Source organism: Colius striatus, chromosome 5 (assembly GCF_028858725.1).
Source record: "Colius striatus isolate bColStr4 chromosome 5, bColStr4.1.hap1, whole genome shotgun sequence".
In the NCBI taxonomy this organism is placed as follows: Eukaryota; Metazoa; Chordata; class Aves; order Coliiformes; family Coliidae; genus Colius; species Colius striatus.
The window spans coordinates 27376957-27401225 of NC_084763.1; the positions used below are offsets into that span (position 1 = coordinate 27376957).

At 40.3% G+C, this 24269-nt stretch overlaps 1 protein-coding gene across 4 annotated transcripts in view; it reads right to left on the minus strand.

The window, feature by feature from the left end:
• HDAC9 (histone deacetylase 9) overlaps positions 1-24269 on the minus strand; it is a 387397-nt gene that overhangs the window by 266734 nt on the left and 96394 nt on the right. For all 4 annotated transcript variants that reach the window (XM_061996670.1, XM_061996674.1, XM_061996673.1 and 1 more), the window contains one exon: positions 4962-5024. In XM_061996670.1, the coding sequence (XP_061852654.1) occupies positions 4962-5024 (63 nt within the window). The remainder of the gene's footprint in view (positions 1-4961; positions 5025-24269) is intronic.

Consider the following 24269-nt stretch of genomic DNA (forward strand, 5'->3'; position numbering starts at 1 on the left):
TCCAACAAAGTTATTTAGCCCAACACACTAAAGAGGGGAGCTAGTGTCCTAGTGCCAGTACTAGTATGAACCTCTGTATTAAATGCAGTATTTAATGGTATCAGGAAAGACACTCAGGTTTTGAAATTCTGTTCTGCACTTTTTTTCCATTTACTTTCCAGCTTTTGTTGCTTGCTATTCTTGTGAATCTTGTACTTTGACATTCGTATTGCAGGCTTTTCCCATCACCTATAAATATATCTTCTAGTACAAAGTAAGACTGACGGACAGCTCCAGAAACTGTGACTTAAAAGAAAAAAAAAATAAAACAATAGGAAAAAACCAAACCAAAACAAGAAAAAGCAATGTTACAGCATTAGAGGACATACGAAGTCTATACTCAATGTCTTCTCAATAATGCAAAACAGAAAAAGCAGTTTCATTCCATTTCACCACGTTTTTGTTCAATTGAATTCATAACCAATATCTTGTCCAGCCAGTCTCTACTCAAAATCAGTGAGGTTTTAACTTTCTAAGCCATGAAGGTCTGTGTTGCTAGCTTCCTCTTGTGTTAATTGTTATGGCTAAGGCCTTATATTTCCATAACAATTCAAATACTCTGAACCAGTGAATTCTTTCCTATCTAGCCTTTACTACAGGCATTGAAAAAACATCTCCAGTTGTTCTACAGAACTTGCATGAACCGACTTTTCACTTTTTTTTTTTTCATTACTCTGAAGAGAATCACAAAGTATAAGCTCAGCATATCTATTCTCACTCTCTCTGAAGTTACTGCCCAAGATATTACATATACAACATTTTGTATCTGTTAGAAGTTTATGTTACCTGATTCAGATATGCAAATATGTGAAGTTTTTCCTGAATATCAGAGCAAACCTGTAAATGAATTTGCTATCTGCAATCTCTCTACAGGAACAATTGAGCAAGTGAAAGTTTTGTTTGGCCAGGAAAAAAAAAAAAAAACAAAACCAAAACACAGGAGAGCATGTATCAAAGAACTTACCCTGAAGGCAATATAAATATATGTGTACAAATGTGTATGCATGGTCACATGGCCACACGACAAGATGCAACACTGGAGACAAATTTTGTACATTGAGGCTTACCGAGGGAAGATAGCTCAGAAGGACCTGTCAACTCACGTACAACGTGATGTGTGCAGCATTGATTCTGTCATTTATATTCAATTGACATAGCTTAAATTTCCTGACTGGTGCACAGAATAAAATATTGCAACTACATTCACTTACTACATTTGTGAAATTGTAGATGTTTTGCAAGTCTGTAGTTAGGTGAAGTCAATCAAATTAATCACTCTGAATCATTATATTCCCTTTAGAATAGTTTTGCTCTATAGATTCCTGAACCTGACAGGTTATAATTTTCCACACTTCACAGAGGGTTAGCTGACATAAGCATGATTGCGTAACTTGCTCAAATCACCTGTCAAGTTGATGACAAGCCAAGGCTTTAAGCTCAAGATCTCCTTCAACTCTTGATTTTTGAACACAACAGCTTTGGGCAGGAAATGGAGGATGCCTTGTCCAATAAAAGCCAAGGTGGAATTTAGGCAGATCAGTGCTAGGCTGTATGTCAAAATGTGGCCAGTGAAGCAAACATAGCAACCTTACCCTTTGGGAAAATACAACAGTATATTAAATCCCCAGAACTTAATTACTTCAGCATTACTCCTTAAGTCCCACATCTACAGATACTACAGCTGGCTAAGTTTGTTATTCTCCTTTACACAACCAATATCTATTTGAATAATCTAGCCCTACAATAGTTATTTAATGACTAGATTTTAATGAGTGTTCTTGCCATGGACTGTGCTGCATCATATACTTTTTTTCAATGACTTACAGTTTATTACTCCTATTGTGATTCAAGACCCAGCTGAATGCTAGAGTCTATTGTGGCATTGCACATACATGGAAGGTGAGACTTTTTGGCTAAAATTGAAGCAACAGCATAATTAAATAGCAATTCCAGATAAATAAGAGGCTTTAAACTCAAGACCTACTTTTTAAATTGGGAAACTAAAATAATTATGGTATCAAATAAGAATACATCAGCATCATCTGCTTAAATAATGATGCACAGCACATACTGCTGCATTTTAGAGCAATAGCACCATATGGGAGAATCTAGTTCAGTCTTCTCAACTGCTCTATGCAGTAAGGTGTAGGTGTCTGCAAAATTACACAGCTTCTTGAGTCAGTGCCGATCTGGATTGCTCCATTCATAATTAGACTTTTGATTGGTACCTATCCAGATCATCTCATTCATACTATGATTTACAAGCAGGGATGGAGACAAAAAGGCAAAGCAGGGAATACAAGAAGAACTGCTTCACATGACAGAAGTGTTTCCTATGCCTGCTATTGTCAGAAATTCCTTAGATAGTTTGCTTCTCAAATACGTATCAGTTGGCCATTGAATCTGTCCTCTTAGGGGATGCCTCCAGCCCAGTTTAAAGTCAGTTGCATAATATAATACCCATTGCATCTGGAAACTAGCAAACCTAAAAATCCATTGAGTGTTTAAGTTGTGCTTGCTTCAAAGACTGACAGAATATCTAGGGTGCAGAGCGTAATTGTTCAGGGATTTGTGCTTTTCTCAAATAGGTGCAATTTTTGAACCTGAGCAAAAGTCACATACATGTAAGTGAGGATGTTGTTCAAGTAAGGACACTGTGAAAAGCAAAATTCAAATGACTGATTCTACCTACTCTAAACATAGAGCATGTAGAGCATGTTGTCACACCATGGCTATTTCTTTCTCCCTTATAAGCAGCACAGAGGGGGACAATACCTCAAAAGTTACCAGGCCTGATCCTGCAAGACTTGAGGGAACTGAAAGGAATCAACAGCAGCACCAGGTTTTGTGGTTTCATGTGACATGAATCAAACTGCAGACTATGTTCAATGTCAACAGTCTAGTTGTGTATTTGAAAGGCCAACAGAAACACTGGGGAATATGTTGTGTTCTAAAGAACATATATTTAAACATATTTAAACATATTTTACCTAGGTAATATTATTGACTAAGTTTCTTGGGGTTTTTAAAAGTCTAAAACCTGTCTCTACTCTACTTGGTACTATAGAGGAAACTGTATATGTTCTAGGGGCCTAATGTAATACCAGATAAAAAACAATTGTTACATGATATTCTTGTTTCCAGTAATGAAAGGCAGAGTCATAAGCTGACAGTAAATTACCTCTCTTTCTTGTGTTTCAAGTGAGAAAATTGCTATTACTCAAAACATTAGTCGGCAATTACAAAGTAGCACAGTGAGCTAAACACCCAGATTTTCACTTGCATATAGCTAACTTTAACTTGATGTATTAAAAAAAAAACAGGAGGGAAGGAAAGCAGTCTCATCTCTTTGACCAATACAAAAGCACTGAACACCTGTTGAGCTGTTCAGGAAACAGAAGAAAAACAGCAATTCTTGAACAAGAGGTCAGCATTGCAGGGGACTTTGCAGAACTGTAACACTTTCAGAGAAATTGCTGCTTTTAGCCACTGTCTCTGCTAGAACTTCATTGTCATTATTTGTAAGCAAGTCTTTTTCCTGATTTCTGTCGTTGGCAAAGGAATTGTAATTGGCAACATCTCTCTGAGTTACAGAAATACTAAACTTTTTCAGAGATCCAAAATGAAACAAACTAACCTAGCAGATTTATAAAGGAACAGAAAAACTGTCAACCTTAAACGTTACCAGTTGGAAGTCTCCATTTCTCTTAGGTATTCTCATTATTTTAATCTACACATAATGGGTTTTCAATCTCTCATTCCCTCCTTCAGTCTATGATCATTATGAAGTAGCCTTGGCTTTCTATACTGAAACTAGAAGTTTGCTCTAAAATTGTATGTAAGAAACACAACTAAAACTTCTTCTTTTTTTAATATCAGGAAAATAAACACTTTTTTAAAAAACAAACAAACAAACATGGGCTCAACAGGTTTACTAATACATGAAGAAAGCTGTGGTCTAACACCCATCATTTAAAAAAAAAAAAACAACTGAGAAGCACTGTCAAGTTTTGTGAAAGAAAGAAAGAGATGAAGAGACAAAAAGGGAGGCCAACTAAGACTAATGTACATATAAATATGCATTCTACATATAGGTCCTCTGTAAAGCAAACTTCATGAAAAACAAAAGTCAAAAATGTAGGATTAAAATTATATAAACCAGATAACACTGTGCCACAAAAGACAGTTTTAGCCCAATAAAAGCAGAACTGGAATTCACAGAGTTTAAAAGAGAATGGGCAAGAGTAATCTGAAATTTTTACAAGGACAGCTTTAAATACATGAGAAAATATCCAGTGTTCTTTCATAGCACCTCTGAAATACCTTAACTAAAAAACACATGCAGTTTACATCTCAGTGAATCATTACATGACTACCATTGCTAGATTCACAAATATCGTTAAAGTACCAAAATACGTGTTAAAGATATTTAAAATAAAACTGTAATAAAAAGAGAAAGGGATTAATATTAAACTCCTTTTGTATACAAATTGGAGAAAAGGAAACTACAAGAAAGACCAAATCCTGTTTACAATAGAGATATGACCAGAATTGCCTATGAGGGGCTTTAACTGCAGCCTCCTGACAAGGTTTGTCTGAGGAAGCCTCTCTAAGTAAGCCTGAATCACAAGCCCCGTTTTGCAATTATGCAAAAAAAAAAAAAAAAGAAAAGAAAGAAAAAACCAACAAACCACAAAAAACCAAGAAATCCTAAACCATGTTTTGGTTATGAGCATTTTGGTCTGGTTGGGAAGCAGCAGACTGAAGGAGAAAAACTCCCCGCAAAAGCAGCAGCTGCCATCTAACATACTACCACAGTTATTTAAACACAATTTACATAAAACCCACAAAAATAAAGTCACTTCTTTAAAGGAAAGGTGTTTCTTGTCGTGCTAGTGCAGAGGTACAGAGCTGTCTCTTACCTGAGCTGATCATACTGTGCATTCTTTGTTGAGCCAAGAGCTGTTCACGTCCAGAAACCCCATCTGAGGAAAAACACGATTCACTCTCGTAAATTGTCTGCAGCATATTCCAACTGGTCTGCACTTCAGCTACGCGACAGATTCATCACTGCACTTGCACAGGGGCATCGGACATGACCCTCTGCAGTCCTACCTCCTCCAGTGAGGGTTGCAAGATAAGATGCTTCGGCAATTAGCAATGTTTAATCATCTGCACAAGTATCTATGGGGAGTAGGAAGAAACCCCAAATCCCCTCTCGGCTGCGCCCGCCTGCTGCCAGGGAGCCGTGAGCATGCGGGGGGCTGTGTGCCGCCGAGTTTGAGCAGTTGCGTTTGGGTAGCCAACGGCAGGTGGAAGATGAAATGAAGAAATATCTCTGCACCTCAGGCTTTCTGGCGGGGCAGAAGGGAAAACACAGCCTCTTACAAACCACCAAACCGAATAAGCCCCCTTGCCAGCGACCGGGAGCCCCCGAGGACTTAGTCTGAATTACCCCAGCCCAGCCCAGTGCTGCTGTCCCCGCGCCCCTCGCTGCTCCCCGGCCGGGCGGCTGAGCGAAGTTGGCGGGAGCAGCAGCAATAACTCATTTGCATTTGAATCGACACCGCGTGGCCCAGCGGCTGCAGAAATAGAACAATGGCCGGCCTGAGCCAAAAATAGGTCAAGCATGGCCGGGTGATTGGAGCCTGCATTAATGCGTTTAAAAATACCACAGCAAACACAGCTGTCCAGTCTCCGTCTTTCAAACCGGCGGCCGTCCTCCCTCCGCCGCTTGGCCTCGAGCGCGATTAACCCCTTCCCGTGCCCAGCCTGCTGTGGTGGGGTGAGACCAGTGCGGGAGGGAGTGGGTCAGAAACCCTCCTCGCCCGGAACCTGCGCCCCTAGCCCGGGATTTGCATCCCTCTCTCTCCTTGCCCTCCCCCAGGGAGTATTTTGTGAAAAGAGAACCAAACGCCACGGCCTCTGTATCGGTCCTAAAATAACGCCGAGAGGCTTTGCTGGCGATGTGGTTTCTGCCTCGCCCACGCGCAGCCATCCTGCTGTTCTATTTTTGCTGCCCGTTTCTCTGGCTACGCCGCAGTTGGCTTTGGCGACGAAGCCGGGCTGCTGCGCGCTCCCTTGCAGGACCTACAGCGCCTCGGGAGAGGCGATTTACGAAGCTAATCAGTTTGGGGGGGGGGGGGTAAGAGCTAAAGGTCAGGGCAGATGTTAACGAGGGACCAGGATTTTTGTGTGCAGTTATAAGCAGCCTTCTGTACTTAGCATGCTTGATAGAATTATTACAGTAATTCACCAGTTGTGGTACTGCATGTTAGACACCCTGACCGACCATGCACTATTCGGCTGGCCTGATAAAATTTGGAAAGGAGCTGAGCAGTTCATGCCTATTTTTAGGACCATTAGGCAATTTTTGCAGTGTCTTTCTCAGTTTTACAAGATGATGCAGTTTCAGAAGAGCAACGTTTAACAGTGTATTACCATGCTTCTCTCGGTCTTGGCAGGTTCCATGCATGCTATGTGAAGTTAAATTTTCATAATTCATAATTTCAAAAGTTATGTATCTTGTTTGCTGTTCAATATACCTGCATGTATGAAAGTTTAGTTTCACTGTTGCAGATGGTACTTTACTTCCCTGGATCCTGCTCTGCCTTACAGCACTGTTACACAGGTGACAAAAGCCTGGCACTACCCACACATAAGATACAGCAGCCTGATCACTCATCCACAAAAATTACAAGTCCCCTCCTGTGTCCCTGCTCCAGGGGAGCAACAGTGGCCATAGGGATGCAATTCCTCACTGTAATCAAGAAGGAAATACAGAGATTGTCTGAGAGTTTTCTAGAAATCCACCAAATTCTCCATCTCTAGCATTTTTTGCTTCTGAAGATACACAAATCTATCCAATACCTGAGTCTCAGTTCTGCCTTTCAGGGAAGGACCATCTATCTGCTCTTCAACTAACACAACAGATCATATCCAAGGGCAATATTTACTTTTTAAAAAAAACTTCTCACAACTGTGTTACCAAAGAAAAGATTCACAATAACTAAATACTGTGGCACTCCTGTGACATCTGGATACTTGATGGCACCAGGGAGGTTGGTCACTGAAGTCTTCTCCATCATTCCAAACCTTGGCTTCCTCCATGTGACAAATGACCTCATTCTGCTGAGAGTTAGGATCTATTCCCCAAACAGAAATGGATCATAGCAGCTGAAAACAGAGATTTCCCTACAGAATCCTCAAGTCACTAACTCTCACTGCTTGACAGCCTCCTCACCTTCTCTCTTTCCTCCCCACATTCTTCCCCAGGAGCACTCCTCCTGGGGAGAGGGCAAAGCTCTGCAGGCAGCATACACCCAGCTCTGTGCAGAAGCATAGACATGGGCTGTGCCAGCACAGTGACCGGCAAGGTGTTACAGTGCCAGACGGGCAATGAGCATCACACATGCCGTCATCCTATTGATAGCTGAGAATTTGGTGTTGTAAACATTTTCTCTGGAAAATAAAAACACCCAAATGTTTCTCGTGAAATACGTGGCACTCACAATACAGAGCAGAAAACGTTTAACACGAGCACAAGGGGGATCACCCACAGAAACAGAAGTCTTCTCTGAAACAGATAAAGCTTTTTATAGACAGAAGTACATGAAAAAGTGGAATTGTTTATGTCCTTGAGCCAACCAGAACATGACCTTGTTTAGTGATTCAGTGCCTCAAAATAATCAAGTCTTGTATTACAGGGAAACATTGGAGGAATAAGTTAAAAACAGGTCAAAACATGGAAAATTGTGGAGTGTGGGATCCTGGTATTAGGAACCCAAACGTGTTTATAACTTTTTAAATATGCCGCTGCATTTTTAAAGATAGCACTCACAGCTTTAACTGGTTTCAAATATGTAACTAAATAAAAGCAGGGTAGCAAAAATGTATTCAGATATTTAACTGCAAGCATTCTTAATTTTGGTGTACATATTTTAAACTGACAGACACATAAACTGTCCTGTGATAGCTAATTCACAGACCATAATAACTACAGCATTATGCTTTATATTTTAGATGCTATATAAAAATATATCAAAATATTTTACTTATGAAGTCAGTCATCCCAAAGGTAAGGCTTTTACTACCCGAATTCTTCTGACTTGCTTCAATGTATTATGCACTGCTTTGATACATGCTTAGTTTTAAAATGTGTGTAAATCCATCCCTTTTCAGCATAATATTTAAGCACATGCTCAAATTCTATTGATCACAATAGAATACATAGTTAAAACACTTTGCTGAGTCAGTCCAGCCTTTAACTGCATGACCGCCTGAGTTTAAATAGCTCCTTTAGAGTCCCACTGAGGAATGATAAAGGGTTCATGCCTGAAGAAAATCTGGGTTTTATTTTTGAAGTTATGGATGTTATAGGGTGACATTTTCATACAGGAACATGAGGGTGTTTGTTACCTTTTTTCAAATGCATTTCCTAAACTTGGAGAACTTTAATGACACTGGGGGTAAGAGTAAACTATTGAAATTATTTAGTGCTGATGAGGTGATTCTAAATGCAGTCAGCGACTTTATTGAAAATATAAGGCATGTTAGTAGCACTAAGATCTCATTACAGGGGTTTAACAATATGTCTCTCCTATTTTCCTTCTGAGTTGTTAAAACCAAATAAATACAGGGAAATTAAATCTGGAAACCACATTACTGCAACATTAAGAGTAAGAAATTAAGCACTCAAATTATAAAGAGCTAAGATTTCTACTGCATTATTAACTCTGCAATATTATAACTAAATAGCACTTCTCTTACTTTCCTTTTTAAGTTTAAACAGTACATTACTGGTTGCTTTTATCATACCTCATTTCTCACTTACATTATTCTGGAGCAAAGCCTTCATTAACAGCTTAGTTTCAATTATTGCATTTTTCTTACTTGTAAATGAATTCTTGCATAGATTTTTCTACTATATTGCTCAATTGTGTCATATAAATATTACACACAAAATTAAAGTAGGAGATGTTCCCCAGCTTCTAGTTGTATGCTTAAATGAGGATATCTCAGTCTTTCAGGTGTTCCATTCAACCTTCCTTCAGCCCTTTTTTTTCATCTGGCAAGTGAAAATAGAGCAAGTACTAATGTGCTTCAATGCCAAACAATGCATAAACAAGTGGGAGCTAGATTAAGGTTGCATGGGTAGTATGAAATCTGGCCTATTTCAGTACTGAAGGTTTGAATTCTAATTTTTGCTGCCTAAAGAGCTCATAACTCGTTTTTGTGTATCTAATCACTGGGATTTTAAAAAAAGAAAAAGAATGATTGTATAGAACATATTTCTGTAGCTACAGTTCATTAGATACCATTATACTTCATAAAACCTAAATGTCCAGAATAAATTATTACAGTTTTTGCTAGAGGATTAACTAGTTTAACAGCAGAAGACTATTACCACGAGAAGCAGATGGTTTGAGAGCAGAAAGAAATCAGGAGAGATGTTCAAGTGGTCTGGTTCTGCTGCCTCCTGGAACTAAGGGACTGTATTTCAAGCGCTTGCAGGAGTTAAAATGGATCAATTAATCCATATGCACAGGTCGAGGAGTGCAGGAATGTCTCTGATCAGTCTTCTATGTAGCAAGCCTTTGCCATGGCCTGTGCAGAAATATATGTTGCTTTTTCTTTGCAGTGCTGTGAAACCACGTGCTGGGCATTTTCCAATTGAGGCAAAAACTGCAACTCTAAATGTGTTTAAGCTCAATTCAAGCTTCAAAGGAATTTTCTGGGACAAAGAAATGCATATCTATAGCTTTAGGGGATTTTGTGACTAACAATGGAAGAACAAAACTTGACAAAGTTTTGAGGATAAGGAGCACTACACTAGATGGATGCATAGGTCTCTACCATCTCTCATATAATACAGAGCGCCTTGCATCTTTCTCATGCAAATTAAATCAGGGTTTTGGGAACTTGCTGATGACTTAGAACTCTTCTTTCTCCTATTGAAATATGCCTTTCCATTCACATAAATAAATCTACTAGAAATTAAGTCCTAGATTAAGAACAACACCTCAACAACACATACTTGATTATAAGCACAAAGCTTAAGTTAAGCAAATGCTTAAGGGCTTCATAAATTCAAAGGTGCTTTCCTGAATTGTGATGTCCAAGTAATTTAAACCAAAACAAAACAAAAACACATACAGCTATCAAGTAAGTAAATAATATTTAGTTTAGGAAATACATACACAATTTCATTATTATGCTGACACAGCTATTTATCAAGTTGGAACTAAAATCTCTATATTCTGAGGCAAGGTTGAGGTAAATTGGATACAAACAATACAAGCCAAAAGCAATGTCAGATATTGACAAATAAATGCCTCAGACCAGCAAAGCACTTTGCCCCTTTTATGTCATTAATGAGGCAAGTAGAGAGATGAGCCATATGAGATTTAATGGGTCTTCCGTGGTTATGCCCAGCTTTTTAAGAGAGAAATATTACTGCACAGCATCTGCCACAACTTACCTCCACCAGACACACTTGGATGGACATACATAAGGGAACCCTAGAGAGCATAACCTATGATAGCTTGCAATATGTTACCTGTGACAGCTTGCAAAATGTTCAGCATGCTTCAGGCATTTTGAGTTTGTACCAACCACATAATCTGTACCTCCACATAGTGTTTTGCACAGGGTTTACTGATGCCAGGTAATCTGGCAGGTCACATCAATCAACCTGGACACTGGGCGTTCCAGGATGATGGAATATGAAGTCCCTATGGCTGGATAACCAAGAGGAAGACCATTTCTAGCTTGTAATATATGCCTTAGTTTAAGTGCTTTTTTGGACTTAAGCCAAAAAATGTAGGCTACACTTGCAGTCTGGAGAACTGCATTCTGAAAACCAATGTCTATGCAAATAATTTAGGATCATGGCAAAAGACAGTCAACTAAACACGGGCTCATAGGATTACATTGGGCCAAAAAAGGCCAATATAATTCTTGGATATATAAACAAGGTTATTTTGAGTAACACGATGAGGTGATATGCATATACCAAAGAGAATATTCTTGGGATACTGTAAATGTCCAGTATGGATACCTGAAAAAGAATATTGAAAAACTGAGAATGGATAAACATGCCACAAGCATAAAATAAGTTTGGAAAACTATTCAAAATTGGAAACTCAAAGACCTGAGATATTAAATTTACTGAAAAAGTTCAGAGGTGGCTTGTCACTGTCTATGTATCTCTCTCTATATATATGAGGCAAAATTATTTTACATTAAGCATAAACAAGGGCCTTCATTAATGTGTGGGCCAAGGAATGGACCTGAGATGCCAGGTCATGTGCTGGGCTGTGGGCACGTGACAGTCTCTCCTGCTGTGCTGCCTGCCAGGATTTCCTTCCTCTCTCAGCTCCTCCACCCCTCCCTGTGGAGCATTCAAGCACATGAAGAAACAGCATTGCAAACATAAATGTGTTTCTGAGAGTAGTAACTAATTGTCCAGTATTGTGCTATGAAAACGTCACATCTCATAGAGGTCAGTAGTGTTATGAAACCACACTAAATTCTCCTGGTTAGCTGGACGAGGTTGGCAGCAAAGTTCTGTCCCAATCCTCTCCTGTTTTGTTTTTTTTTTTTTTCAAAATAATAGAGTGAACAATTCATCTAACTTTGTTCCTCATCTTGAGATCTAATAAGGAACAGATCCACAAACAAAACTGTATTGATATACCAGCTTAGGAGTTGTTTTTATTGTGCTGGTAAATTTGAGACAATGCTGAAAAGATGAAACTGGGACTTCAGTTGATGAACTGTGATTATTTTGCCTGACTTCAGTAGAACCAGGATTTCTCCCAAGGAGTAATATGATCTTAATTTTCCTTGGGGAAGCAATAAGTTTATAGCCTGCAAAGGAGAAAAAAAAATACAAATGAAAGGAAGGTTTCATAATTCTGAAAGGAAAATAAAAAACCATTTCAACTAAATATAACCTCTTTCCCTTGAAAATCTTACTGAAGCTACTTACTGTAACTGAAAATATCTTTGCAATATACTACGATATTGCCAAAATGTGTCACAAACTTGATTTTTATAAATACAGGCATCCAACTGGCATTCCTAAAGCCAGAAGCCATCTCAAGAAGGCTTTTATCCGTACTGAAAGCTCATTTAGACAAATCATGCAACTTTCAGTTTGCTAGGCAGTCTATCCCATTTAAGGGATGAAACCAAGGGAGAGTGAATTATCAGCAAGTGCCCAGCAAAGCCATACCTCAGCAGGCAGATGTGGACAGCTGCAACTGCTGCTTCCACACATCCCTCATCTGCCCCATCAGCAAGAAGCAAGTGCTCAAGCTCTTTTGGACAAAGAGGCAAGGCTGATCTCCAACCCTACCGTTTTCTGGAAGGAGAACTGTTCACAAAAATCCTGCCAAATTGTTCTGAGCCTCAAACCACTATGCAAAAAGAATGCACAGGACAGAATATGAAAGCATGGCAAACCAGGAAGAGCATATATTGAGTTCAACTCTAATCAGGTGTATATATATATTGCAAAGTGTCTGGGTGGGGAATGCTTTTATGTTCACTTCAGTCCACAGTTGCTGGGAAGGGGCAGTCCAAAAATGAATTAATAAACGATATGTAACTTGCAAAAGCTGGAACCCCAATGCCAAAAGCAGAGATAACAGACTATTTTAGATAAGCTTAAGCTTCTGAGCAGTCAAAATGCAGGATCAGACTTGGGCTCAGGGCCTGTTCTAAAAATAGCATAGCTCTATAGCAGTCATCTATGCACTTCATGTTCTGCAAATTGATTTGTAGTCAAGAGAACAGGATGGCAGTATAGGTGATAATGGCAGGAATACAAAACCTTTCAGTCAACAAATCAGAGGTTCTACACCATCACAAGTCAGGTCTCATGTAAGTCATCAGTCTTGGGTGAACTGGCCTGTGTATATTATGATTGCAGCTCATTTCCAGACTCTTTCTTTGCTTGTTAAAGCAGTTGCCAGTGAAAGAAATTGCTAAGAACATTTCCCTGAGATTTGGCATCTATTTTTCCATTTTAAATCTTAAATTAATGTAATTAAAGTGTTATCATTAGTCTATCAAAAAATTAGTATGTTTTCAGCAGCCCACAAAACAATGCTGTGCATAGGCTAACTATGTAAAAAAGTAACCAGCAACAAAAGCTAGACTGTTCAAGGTAGCAGTTATCACCTGTAGATTGTGCCCACAGGAATGAATAAATAAATCACAGCCTACATTATCTTAATTCTTAATTGTATGCTCCCGCTTCTCACCTCTGCCAGAATTCCAGCAAAAAAGAAAAGCTAAAATGGTGGATACAGAAAACTTAGACAATTAAAAAGTGCATATACAGTTCACAAATGGTTTATTTGCCACAAATTTTCTATGTCTCAGAGACAAAGACAATTAAAGCTATGAGCCTCATTTTGTGTTGTCTGATAAAGGGGTGCAGCAAAATTGGGCACCACCTTAAATAAAAATAGATGTACTGTAATAATAAGGCTGAAAGAACCTCACATAAGTAAATTACCAGTGTGATAAAAAAGGCTTAATTTTGTTTAAGCTTGATGGTTTTTCAATTGCCAGTAAGAATGCTTCTAAAAATAGCATTCCCATGCTTTAGAATATAGACTTGCTTCCCATTATAAACAAATGCTTGTCTACACTTTTGGACTATACACAAATGTGACAACCCTACATTTAAGGAGTAATTTACTTGCAGTAACAAAACAGAAATGGTTTTATTTAGATCACTTCAAAGAAAATGCTACTGTGCACTACCTAATCACAGTATTCTTCTCTGATCACCACTTACAGACATACAAAGTGTATTTCTCTTGTCTATTGAATGTATGTGTATAAAATATAAACTAAAAACGCACTTGCAGCTACTGGTGTCACACACTGCAGTTAAAACACTAAGGTGCACATACATTGATGTAAACAAAAAAAAAAAAGCTGAAAGGTAAATAAGAAAGCATGTAGCTTAAAACATATGATGATCAAATATTTTATTGACTTGAGGCCTAAATCATTATGTTCTCTTTTGTTCATTTACTGTCCTCTCAGATGCAGCAGAAAGCCTCCAGCAATTCAGAGAGGCAGTATGCTATTCTGGGACCCATCATAAAATGAATGAGTTGAGAAGTTTAGCAACTAACTATATTTGCAAGGGGAAATCTCTAAGGCATACCTACCAACAAGAATTTCAGGCTAGAAATACACTAGGATGGTTGCCAACGTAAATATTTAATCAGTCAGTCTTTTACAGTGGCTCTCATCTCGTTTTTGCCAAATTATTTAGCATTCCAGACACCAGCAACCAACAAGATTGCTTTGATTTCTCACACTCTTTTTCTGGCACTCAGCTGTTTTGTGATACTTCATCTTCTGATCCAAAGACCATAAGCTTGTCACAAGATGCTAAGAGGGTTTGTGTGTACTGTTGCGATGTGAGGAGAGAAAGAAGGTGCAGAGAGAGTCAGTAGACCCTAGCAGTTACCCATTCCTTACAGAGTGACCTACAGCTGGGGAGGGCTGGACTGAACAATCATTTTAAGTCCTTCTGACACTTTTTCTCAAGTGGCACTGGGAAATACTGTGTTTCTAAGTACATGAATCTGAGGACAGCTATTTCTCCAGCACCAATACTCTTATTCAGGACACATCCTAAATAAGACCGTGGGCACTAAACAACACATTCATGGAACATCTAAATCAAACCAGCTACTGCAGCAGCCTTGGCACTGATTCACTGCTGATCAGTAGAATGGTGCTTGCCTGGATGGGGTGCAGGGCCTTCATTGGCAACACCATGTTAAGAGGTTCCCTATGTGCTCCCATTCCTCTCCCGTCCCTGTCCAGCATGGCAAGGTTTTAAATTTATTTATTCATCCATTCTAAAAGAAATCAGATCAGTTTTTGAATGCAGCTCAAAAAGCACAAGCAGCACAAACAAGACCCCAAAAGCATAAGCAAGAAAAGCAAGAATGTGTTGTCATGAGCTCCCCTGCCTCATCAAACCACAAGCACAGTGATGGGAGTTTAAAGCACTCCAGACAAGCCAGTGACATGACAGGCGTTCAAAAGGGCATGTATCTTGAAGAGACTGATAAATCACAGATAATCAACATAACTGACTACCTAAACTAGCCAACATCATTTGAAGACATGCGCAAAGTCAACAGCAGATTGAACAGTAAGCAGGGGGGAAGGGGAGGGGGAAGTCTTAGAAGCTCCATAAAGCAACTTTTAAAAAAACACCTCAAGTTTCTACTAATTTGTAGTCATGGTAGTATAGATCTAAATCACATTAGTTAAATACACAATTAGTATCTCCTTTAAAAAAAAGAACAGTATTCTTTAGCTAGTTTCTGTACAGTACAAACTCTGCATTTTCTCACGATGCAGAAAATGGGATACTGGGTTAAGTAACTTCTACAACACTTCAGCTGGTGCCTTTACTTTTCATAAAATTTCAGACTAAATTTAGGCTACCTTAAGACTTAGACTAGCTAACAGGCTGTTGCCTCCACATCTTTCAATGCGTAAGTGCAATGAGTGCATGCCCACCAGTGTGTAATTTTCCTCCCTAGAGAAGGCAGCAATCGAAGCGTGCCATTTGTGCACGAGGTCAAAGGGACATTCCCAGTTCTGCTGGCGTCACAAGAGGGACTGACAAACAATCCATATCGTTTGGCCACCCCATTTGATAAGCTTTGCATTTATTTTTATCAACTGCTCAAGAGAAAAAAAAAACCACAGTAAGGCTTGCTATATGTTATTCAGCTTGAAACGAAGACTTTAAGAGAACAATTAATAACTATTACAATTAATAATACAGTTTTCAAATTTTCATTTTGGAGACAAGACATGATAATATCCTATCCAATCTGAAAGAGGATTGAATCCTTGTTCTTTTGGAAAGTATAGCATCATTACATGATTTCACTCACATATAACAGAGCAAACCACCCAGAGCACATCTTGTACCATTCACTGACCTGTGAAGCCAATAATCTCTTTCTGAATCACATGAATGGCCTGTTCCCATACTTGGCAAGGTAACATTTGTCCTTCTACCTGGAGCCATGTAATTCTTCGCTGTCAGAAAGTGAGACCTGCAGAAGTCTTAGTCTGACAGTATCAAGAAGGAAATTCAAATTTCATTCAGGCACAGAAAGGAAATCTCCTCTGCATACATACAAAACCTGAGTGGACCTTTTTTCCTTTTTTTTTTTTTTTTGCTTGTAGGTCCCTATCTTTCCTGTGGTAACACTGAGAAAGATTATGTGAAGTATATACATCTATGCTTTCATGACACATTTCTTAAAAGTGCCCATGAGGGATGGTTAATGAATGTTAAAAAAAATAATTCTGATTGGTTGTTAGGGCACTCAGGATTTTGCACTCTTGAGCTGAGTGGTCACCAACCACAGATTTGCAGGGATCAGAGGCCCCATAACACTCTGTGTTTCAGGTCCTCATCTGTCAAACAGGAATAAACAGCAGTACAGGTCACATTACTATTTAGAGGATAAGTGCTTTAAAGTTGCTTAAACATTGTGGAAGTGGAGAACACTTTCTTTAGGCCAAAATAGTTTGCCGAACTACTTCTACAACACACAGTCGGTTAGGAACTGGAAATCTGTGTCCTTCCGCAGAGAATTAGCAATGCCCTGATTACTATCCATGACTGTCAATGCTTTTTAAAACCTGTATTATTTCAGATAGCTGATTATTGCCAAATTAAAACTGCATATTATTTCCCTAAACCACAAGAGTATCTCATCAGAACTTAGAGACAAGCACAAAACCACCATTTTCTTCTATATTTGAAAAGCTTTTTGCTTTTACCTGTGGTCTCTTAACTTGTCCTTCTTTTCAGAACATTTTATATACTTTTGTAAACAGAACATTGCCACTTCCAAAAAAAAATCCATGGCTAAAAAAAGCTTCTTACGTCTTTCTCCAGGTTCCCAGGCTTAAAATTTTGAGGTATTTCCATTCACAGAGAGAAACAAGACATCTTGGCAACAGCTGTGGCAAGCATTGAATCTCACTCACGTAGACAGTAAGTGCTTAATGTTAAAGATTTATACTTTAGCTCGAGATAATGCATTAAAAAAATAAAAACCAAATGCACGCCTTTGGGCAAACATGTCTGTCTTTAAACCTGTTGAACACTGATGAATTAATGAGATCAATTGATGGTCTTCTTTTTTCCCCATTCAGCTGCAGCTGTGCTCATACACACCTACTCCCTTTATTTCATCTTCAGCACCGACCTGGCATGGTCAGCTAGTTTGGGGTCTATTTTTGGCATGAGGATATTTCAATAAAGATTGACCATGATAAACTATCTCAGCTCTAGTCAACATTAAACTAGTCAGTCCTCTTTACACCATTCCCATGAGTCTGGAAACCTCATTTGCAAATAGGGGTAAATATTTATGTAGGATTTTCCTTTTTAAACTGACCAGAAGAAGTCTTTGTGTTGTCATGGGGCAAATGTTTGTAAATGTCATCCATCCCTTTGTCTACTGCTCCCACTAAAAGGATGGTGTTTTCCAGGAGAAAATTAGTAACTAAGAACTGTTTTTTCTACGTCTTTCTTTTCGTGCTGTTAGTCTCTCTTCAGTTACTTCAGACACAGGACTGTCTGTCTGGCAATCCTTCTTTAACCCCATCTTTCACTTACTACCAAAATGTTGCCTCCCTCCATATTTCACTTAAAAAAATCTTGGACAAACACACTTCTGAACTTTGTCTTGTTCTAGTTTCTTGTTTGTAAAGAGTCTCCAAATACCTCTCTCATCTTCCACCACCTGGCTTAAAACTCTCCTCCTTAGGTCAATACAATGAATTGAGCTCCTTTACTCAGAAAATTACTGACATTTTCAGGCAATATGGTTCCCTTCTTCCATATCTGAATAAGTATGGAAATTACACATACAGCTTAGATTTTTCCATGTAGGCTGAAAAATTATTTGGAAGACATCTCATTGTTTTGACAACAAACAAAAAGCGCCTCCTTCTACCTACTAGAAGAAGAGGCTGTGGCTTCATACTATAATAGTAATACCATTGTTATTGCTACTTTGCTTCTTTCCAGTGGTTATGAGACCCTCCACAAACTTGTCACCAGCTGCAAGAAAAGCTCTTCATCTGACCTGCAATCAGCTAAGAAAAGACTCTGCAATCATTAGAAGTCATATTTATTCCAAATCCATAAATTCAGGCTTCATTTTACAGGGTTTTAGCTACCATCATCTCTGCTGAATGTTGAGCTCAAAAAGCGGATCACAGAATCATAGAATGGTAGGGGTTGGAAGGGACCTGTAGACATCATCTAGTCCAAACCCCCTGCAGAAGTAGGTTCACCTAGATCAGGTCACATAGGAACATGTCCAGGCAGGTCTTGAAGACCTCCAAGGAAGGAGACTCCACAACCCCTCTGGGCAGTCTGTTCCAGGGCTCCCTCACCCTCACAGTGAAATAGTTTTTTCTTATGTTTAAATGGAACTTTTTGTGTTCCAGCTTCATCCCATTACCCCCTGTCCTGTTGCTAGATACAATAGAAAAAAGGGATGTCCCAACCTCCTGACACCCACTATTTAGATATTTGTAAATGTTAGTAAGATCTTCCCTCAGTCTTCTCTTTTCTAGACTAAATAGCCCCAGTTCCCGCAGCCTTTCCTCATATGAAAGATGTTCCATTCCCCTGATCATCTTGGTGGCTCTGCACTGGACTCTCTCCAGAAGTTCTTTGTCCCTCTTGAGCTGAGGAGCCCAGAACTGGACACAGGACTCCAGATGAGGCCCCACCAGGGCAGAGTAGAGGGGGAGCAGAACCTCCCTTGACCTGCTGGCTACACTCTTCTTGATGCATCCCAAGATGCCATTGGCCTTTTTGGCCACGAGGGCACATTGCTGGCTCATGGTTTGCTTATGCAAAACACTCCTCAAAGAACAGCTCACATCAAACATTTATGAATTATCCTAGTCTTCTCATAAATAAACAAATACCGCTCTCTTTTTTCTGTCTTGTATTTGTTTTCTACAGTTCCTCCAGAGTACTCCATATCTCTTCCTAGAAGTTTCTGGTAAGTAATTCTGTTTTAATCTTCTTCTGTCTATATCACTATATTTCACAACTTAGTCTCCTACTCTCTGATCCTTTAATAGACACCATACCTTGCAATTTCTTTATCAACAGCCTGAACATTCTTCTAAAAGTACAATCCAGAATATGTCCCTTACCACTTGTTTTGTTATTACACTTCCAAACTTTCATCTTTCCACCATCTACAGAGATGCCGCATAAATTGTGTTCTCAACTACTGAAATTCTTCCTTTGAATACTCGAATTCAAAGAAAGCTTCAAACACAGACAATTTTGTCACATCTCATTCCATTTTCTTTGAGAGGACAACGGTGGTTATACAATTTGTAAATCCTCCCACATCACGTTTTAAGTCAAGTTTCATTGCTGATAATATTGTGTCTCTTTCGTCCGGGAGCTGTCTAGTTCTTCAAAAGCCAACAAAAGTAGAGAGACCTCTCCAGTTTCGCCACTTATTGGTGGACCTTTCCAGTTGCCACCTAACAGAGGCAACTCCTTACTTCAACATTTTCACACTATCAATCAGTGCAATACCAATGGATAGACAAGTGAAAAGGGAAGCATCCAAATAGCAACATTGCATTTTGATGATAAAGACTCATCACGCCAAAACTGATGTCAGGACACTGACAACATACTATGAAGCTCGTACACTTAATATTCATCATTTGTAATCAACTCTCGAGACAGTTTTATTCTCTATTACATAGAAAACACAAGAGGTATAAAGCCCTTTTTTTGGCGAACGTGAAACAAAGATTGGCTTTTTATTCCAAGGAAAAAAACCTATGTTTTATCACAGTGCACAGAAAGGAAGTTGCACCCTGAATAGAAAAGGAGGAGGAGTGGGGAGGTGGTTGCAGAAGAAGGATAGTTACTGTGCAACTTGGAAGCCTGCTAAATAAACAAACAAATTAAAAAAAGGCAGTTTGGGGAAAGCCACACTATTTATCAGTCTGAGGCTGACCAAGACACAGTTACTTAAAAGCGTATGTTCAACATCATCAAACGTGACAAGCTTGCAAAGCATACAGCAAAGCTTTTCAAATATGTCTAAGGAGATTTTTAATGAAAATTAGAGATGTCCAGATTTATAATATTTCTTCAGCTCTCCACGGACTCTGTCCTATGTATGGCTTAAAACATGCTCAAGGCAAGCAAAGAAACCTGGTTTACAGTAACATTGTTCATTTAGCCAATCCACTGTATCTTCTGACTATTGACAGAACAGTGTCTGCAAATTTGCAGACACTCTTTCACTACTCCTCTCTTTCTCCTCAGTCTGCATCACAATGTGCAGACCATACACATTTCAGACATGCACATCAGGACATGCTAAATCTCATAATCACAGAATCCCATAATCTTTAGGGCTGGAAGGGACCTCGAAAGATCATCTAGTCCAACCTCCCTGCTAGAGCAGCCCACCTAGAGTAGGTCACACAGGAGCTCATCCAGGTGGGTTTTGAATGTCCTCAGAGAAGGAGACTTAACAACCGATCTGCGCAGCCTGTTCCAGTGCTCTGTGACCCTCACAGTGAAGAATTTTTTCCTTATGTTTCTTTGGAACCTCTTATGTTCCAGCTTGTACCTGTTGCCCCTTGTCCTATCATTGGATGTCACTGAGAACAGCCTGGCTCCATCCTCCTGACACTCACTGTTTACATATTTGTAAACAGTAATGAGGTCATCCCTCAGTCTCCTCCAAGCTAAAGAGGCCCAGCTCCTTCAGCCTTTCATCATAAGAGAGATGCTCCATTCCCTTCATCATCTTGGTGGTCCTGCACTGAATTCTCTCCAGCAGCTTCCTGTCCATAATGGCTGCAATCGGCCATCGGAGCCAGAGCGGACTGTCACCAGACAGCAGAACAGGTGCTGAGGGGTTCGTTTTTCTGAGGCTGGGCTGCACATGTTGAGTGATGCCACCTCTCCAATGATCTGGGATCCCTTGTGAGGGAGGCGGGGCCAGCTGAGGCCCCAGCCCCAGTCACAGCCCAGGATGTAAATGCCTAAAGATCCCAGGGATCTTTCATCCCTGCACACTGAGCAAACTAGAGCACAGGGGTGCAGCTGGTGAGTCATCCTGGAGAGAGGAGCCGCTTTGGGGCAGGTAGCTATTATAACAATCCGGGCAAAATGTGTTTTTCAAAGAAATGTGGTGACCCAGACAGAGGTCCCTTGCAAAAATATAGGTGTTGAGGTCTGTGGCTGCAGGGAGTGCCGGGGTCTGGCACTCTTAGCAGGTGACGTAAAAGCCAACATCTGTGTTCTACGTGACCAGGTAAATGACCTGCTTAACCTGGTGGTTGAACTCAAGGAGGAGCTGGAAAAACTCAGGGGCATCAGGGAGTGCGAGAGAGAGATAAGATTGGTGGACTGAGAATCTACAGTCTCTGAGGTGTAAGCAACAAGTCAAGCCTTTGCAAGAAGTACAGGATCCCCTACCATCTTCTAGACAGGTTAACAGAGGGAACCTAATAGATGGAGGGGAATCGATACAGGTCTCTTCTCGGGGAGGTAGGCAGATCTCTCCCCAGCCATCCACTCCTCGCCAGTTGCCCTTGCACAACAGGTATGGGGCTTTGGAAGTTGAGGACCAGGCAAGAGACTATAAAGATTTAGGGCCACTTGAGGAGGCGCCCAGGGCGAGTCAGTCACCCTCATGCATTAGGACTGCCTCAATGAAAAAGAAAAGGAATGTTACAGTAGTAGGTGATTCCCTTCTGAAGGGAAATGAAGGCCCCATATGTCGACTGGACCCATCCCATACTGAGGTCTGCTGCCTCCCTGGGGCCTAGGTTAGAGATGTAGCCAGGAACCTCCCTCATCTGGTGTGGCCAACTGACTACTACCCGCTGTTGGTAATGCAGGTTGGTAATGACAAGGTTACAGAGAGGAGTTCAAAAGCTATTAAAAAGGATTTCAGGGCACTGGGGAGAGTGCTTGATGGATTGGGAGCACAAGTAGTGTTCTCCTCCATCCCTCTAATGGCCAGGAGGGATATTGGGATACTGAACGAATAAGAGAAGCACAACTGACACCTAACAGGTGGCTCAGAGACTGGTGCCACCAACACAACTTTGGGGTTTTTGACCATGATTTAAATTTTCATGGTGCCAGGTCTGGTGACACATGGAGTTCATCTGTCTCAAAGGGGAGAAGGATCCTTGCAAATGAGTTAGTAGGGCTCACAGAAAGGGGGAAGGGGATAAAACCAGGCCTGTTAAGAGTTGACCCTAAGGGTGGCAAGCCAGTATTGGGGGTGAATCCTATGTGATCGGCTTCCTTCTTGAGATGCCTGTACACCAATGCATGCAGCGTGGGGAATAAACAAGAGGAGCTGGAAGTCTATGTACGGGCAAGGGGCTATGATCTGGTGGCTATTGCAGAGACATGGTGGGACAGCTCACATGACTGGAATGTGGTCATGGTTGGCTATGACCTTTTTAGGAAAGATAGGTCAGCCACGCGAGGTGGTGGAGTTGTTTTTTATGTGAAAAAGCAGCAGGAATGTACTGAATTCTGTCCAGGTGAGGATGAGGGGCAAGTTGAGAGTTTGTGGGTTAGAATTATGGGACAGGCTAGCATGTGTGACACTGTTGTGGGTGTCTATTACAGGCTACCTGATTAGGCTGGAGAAGTTGATGAGGTCTTCTACAGACAGATGGGAACAGCCTCAAAATCACAGGCCCTGGGTCTCATGGAGGATTTCAACTACCCAGACATCTGCTGGAAGACCTACACAGCTAGTCACTTACAATCCAGGAGGTTCCTTCAGTGCATTGATGGTAACTTCTTGATGCAAATGGTGGATGTGCCAAATAGGAAAGGAGCACTACTGGATCTTGTACTCATGAAAAAGCAAGGCCTGGTTGAAGCAGTAACAGGTTGAGGGCAGCCTTGGCTGCAGCCACCAAGAGATGGTGGAGTTCAGGATCTTTTGCGGTAGGAACAGAATACCAAGCAGGATCACAGCCCTGGACTTTAGCAAGGCCAACTTTGGCCTTTTCAAGCAATTGCTAGGGGACATCTCATGGGACAGGGTATTGGGGGATAAAGGGGCCCAAGAGAGTTGGTCTCTATTCAAGGATCACTTTTTCCAGGCTCAGACTTTATAGCCTTGCACTTACACTCAAAAAAGACTGAATGGAGCTCACAAAATTCAGCATCTGAGCATCTACAAGAATGGCATCCATCCTCACTTATTAGTTGCATATACATAAATATTATCAAGCACTATGTCAAATGGTAAACAGCTAAACTACTCGAAAAGATGATATAACAGTAGCATGCACATTTTTCAAAAAGCTCATCTGACTGTCTCAGTCTGTTTTCATGACAAAACAAACTTTCTAGAAGTAACAATAACAAAACAGTGACGTCTATCATTCTACCAATACCTTCAACCCTGGTGTTTACAGGTGCTTTATACCAACTAAGCAAAAAATAGCAAAGAAATTACTAGGTTATATTAAAAGAAAGACTTAAAATAACCATTGTGAGCTAATGTTAGAGGTATGCAATTAACTATGCTAAGTTACGCCTACAACTTGCTGCCTTCAGCCCTGAGATCTCCTTTACGAGCTCTACAAATACACTAGTAGAGCTGTTGAGAATAGCAGCATCGGGAAACCTTGCATCAAGCCGTAATCCATATTTGATAAATATTAATAAATGTTACATTAATTTTCCACTCCATCCTTATTTTAAGAAAATTCAACTAGATCACTTTATATTTTCTTAATTATACCACAGAATCACAGAATGGTAGGGGTTGGAAGGGACCTCCAGAAATCATCTAGTGCAACTCCCTGCTAAAGAGGGTTCACCTAGGTTAGGTCACACAGAAACATGTCCAGATGGGCTTGAAAACCTCGAGAGAAAGAGACTCCACACCCTCCCTGGGCAGCCTGTGCCAGGGCTCCCTCATCCTCACAGTAAACAAGTTTCTCCTCATGTTCCAGTGGCACTTGCTGTGTTCCAGCTTGTACCTATTACTCCTTGTCCTGTCGCTGGTCACCTCTTGACACCCACCCTGTAGGTATTTACAAGCATTGATAAGGTACCTCCCTCAGACTTATCCAGGCTAAACAGCTCCAGGTCTCAC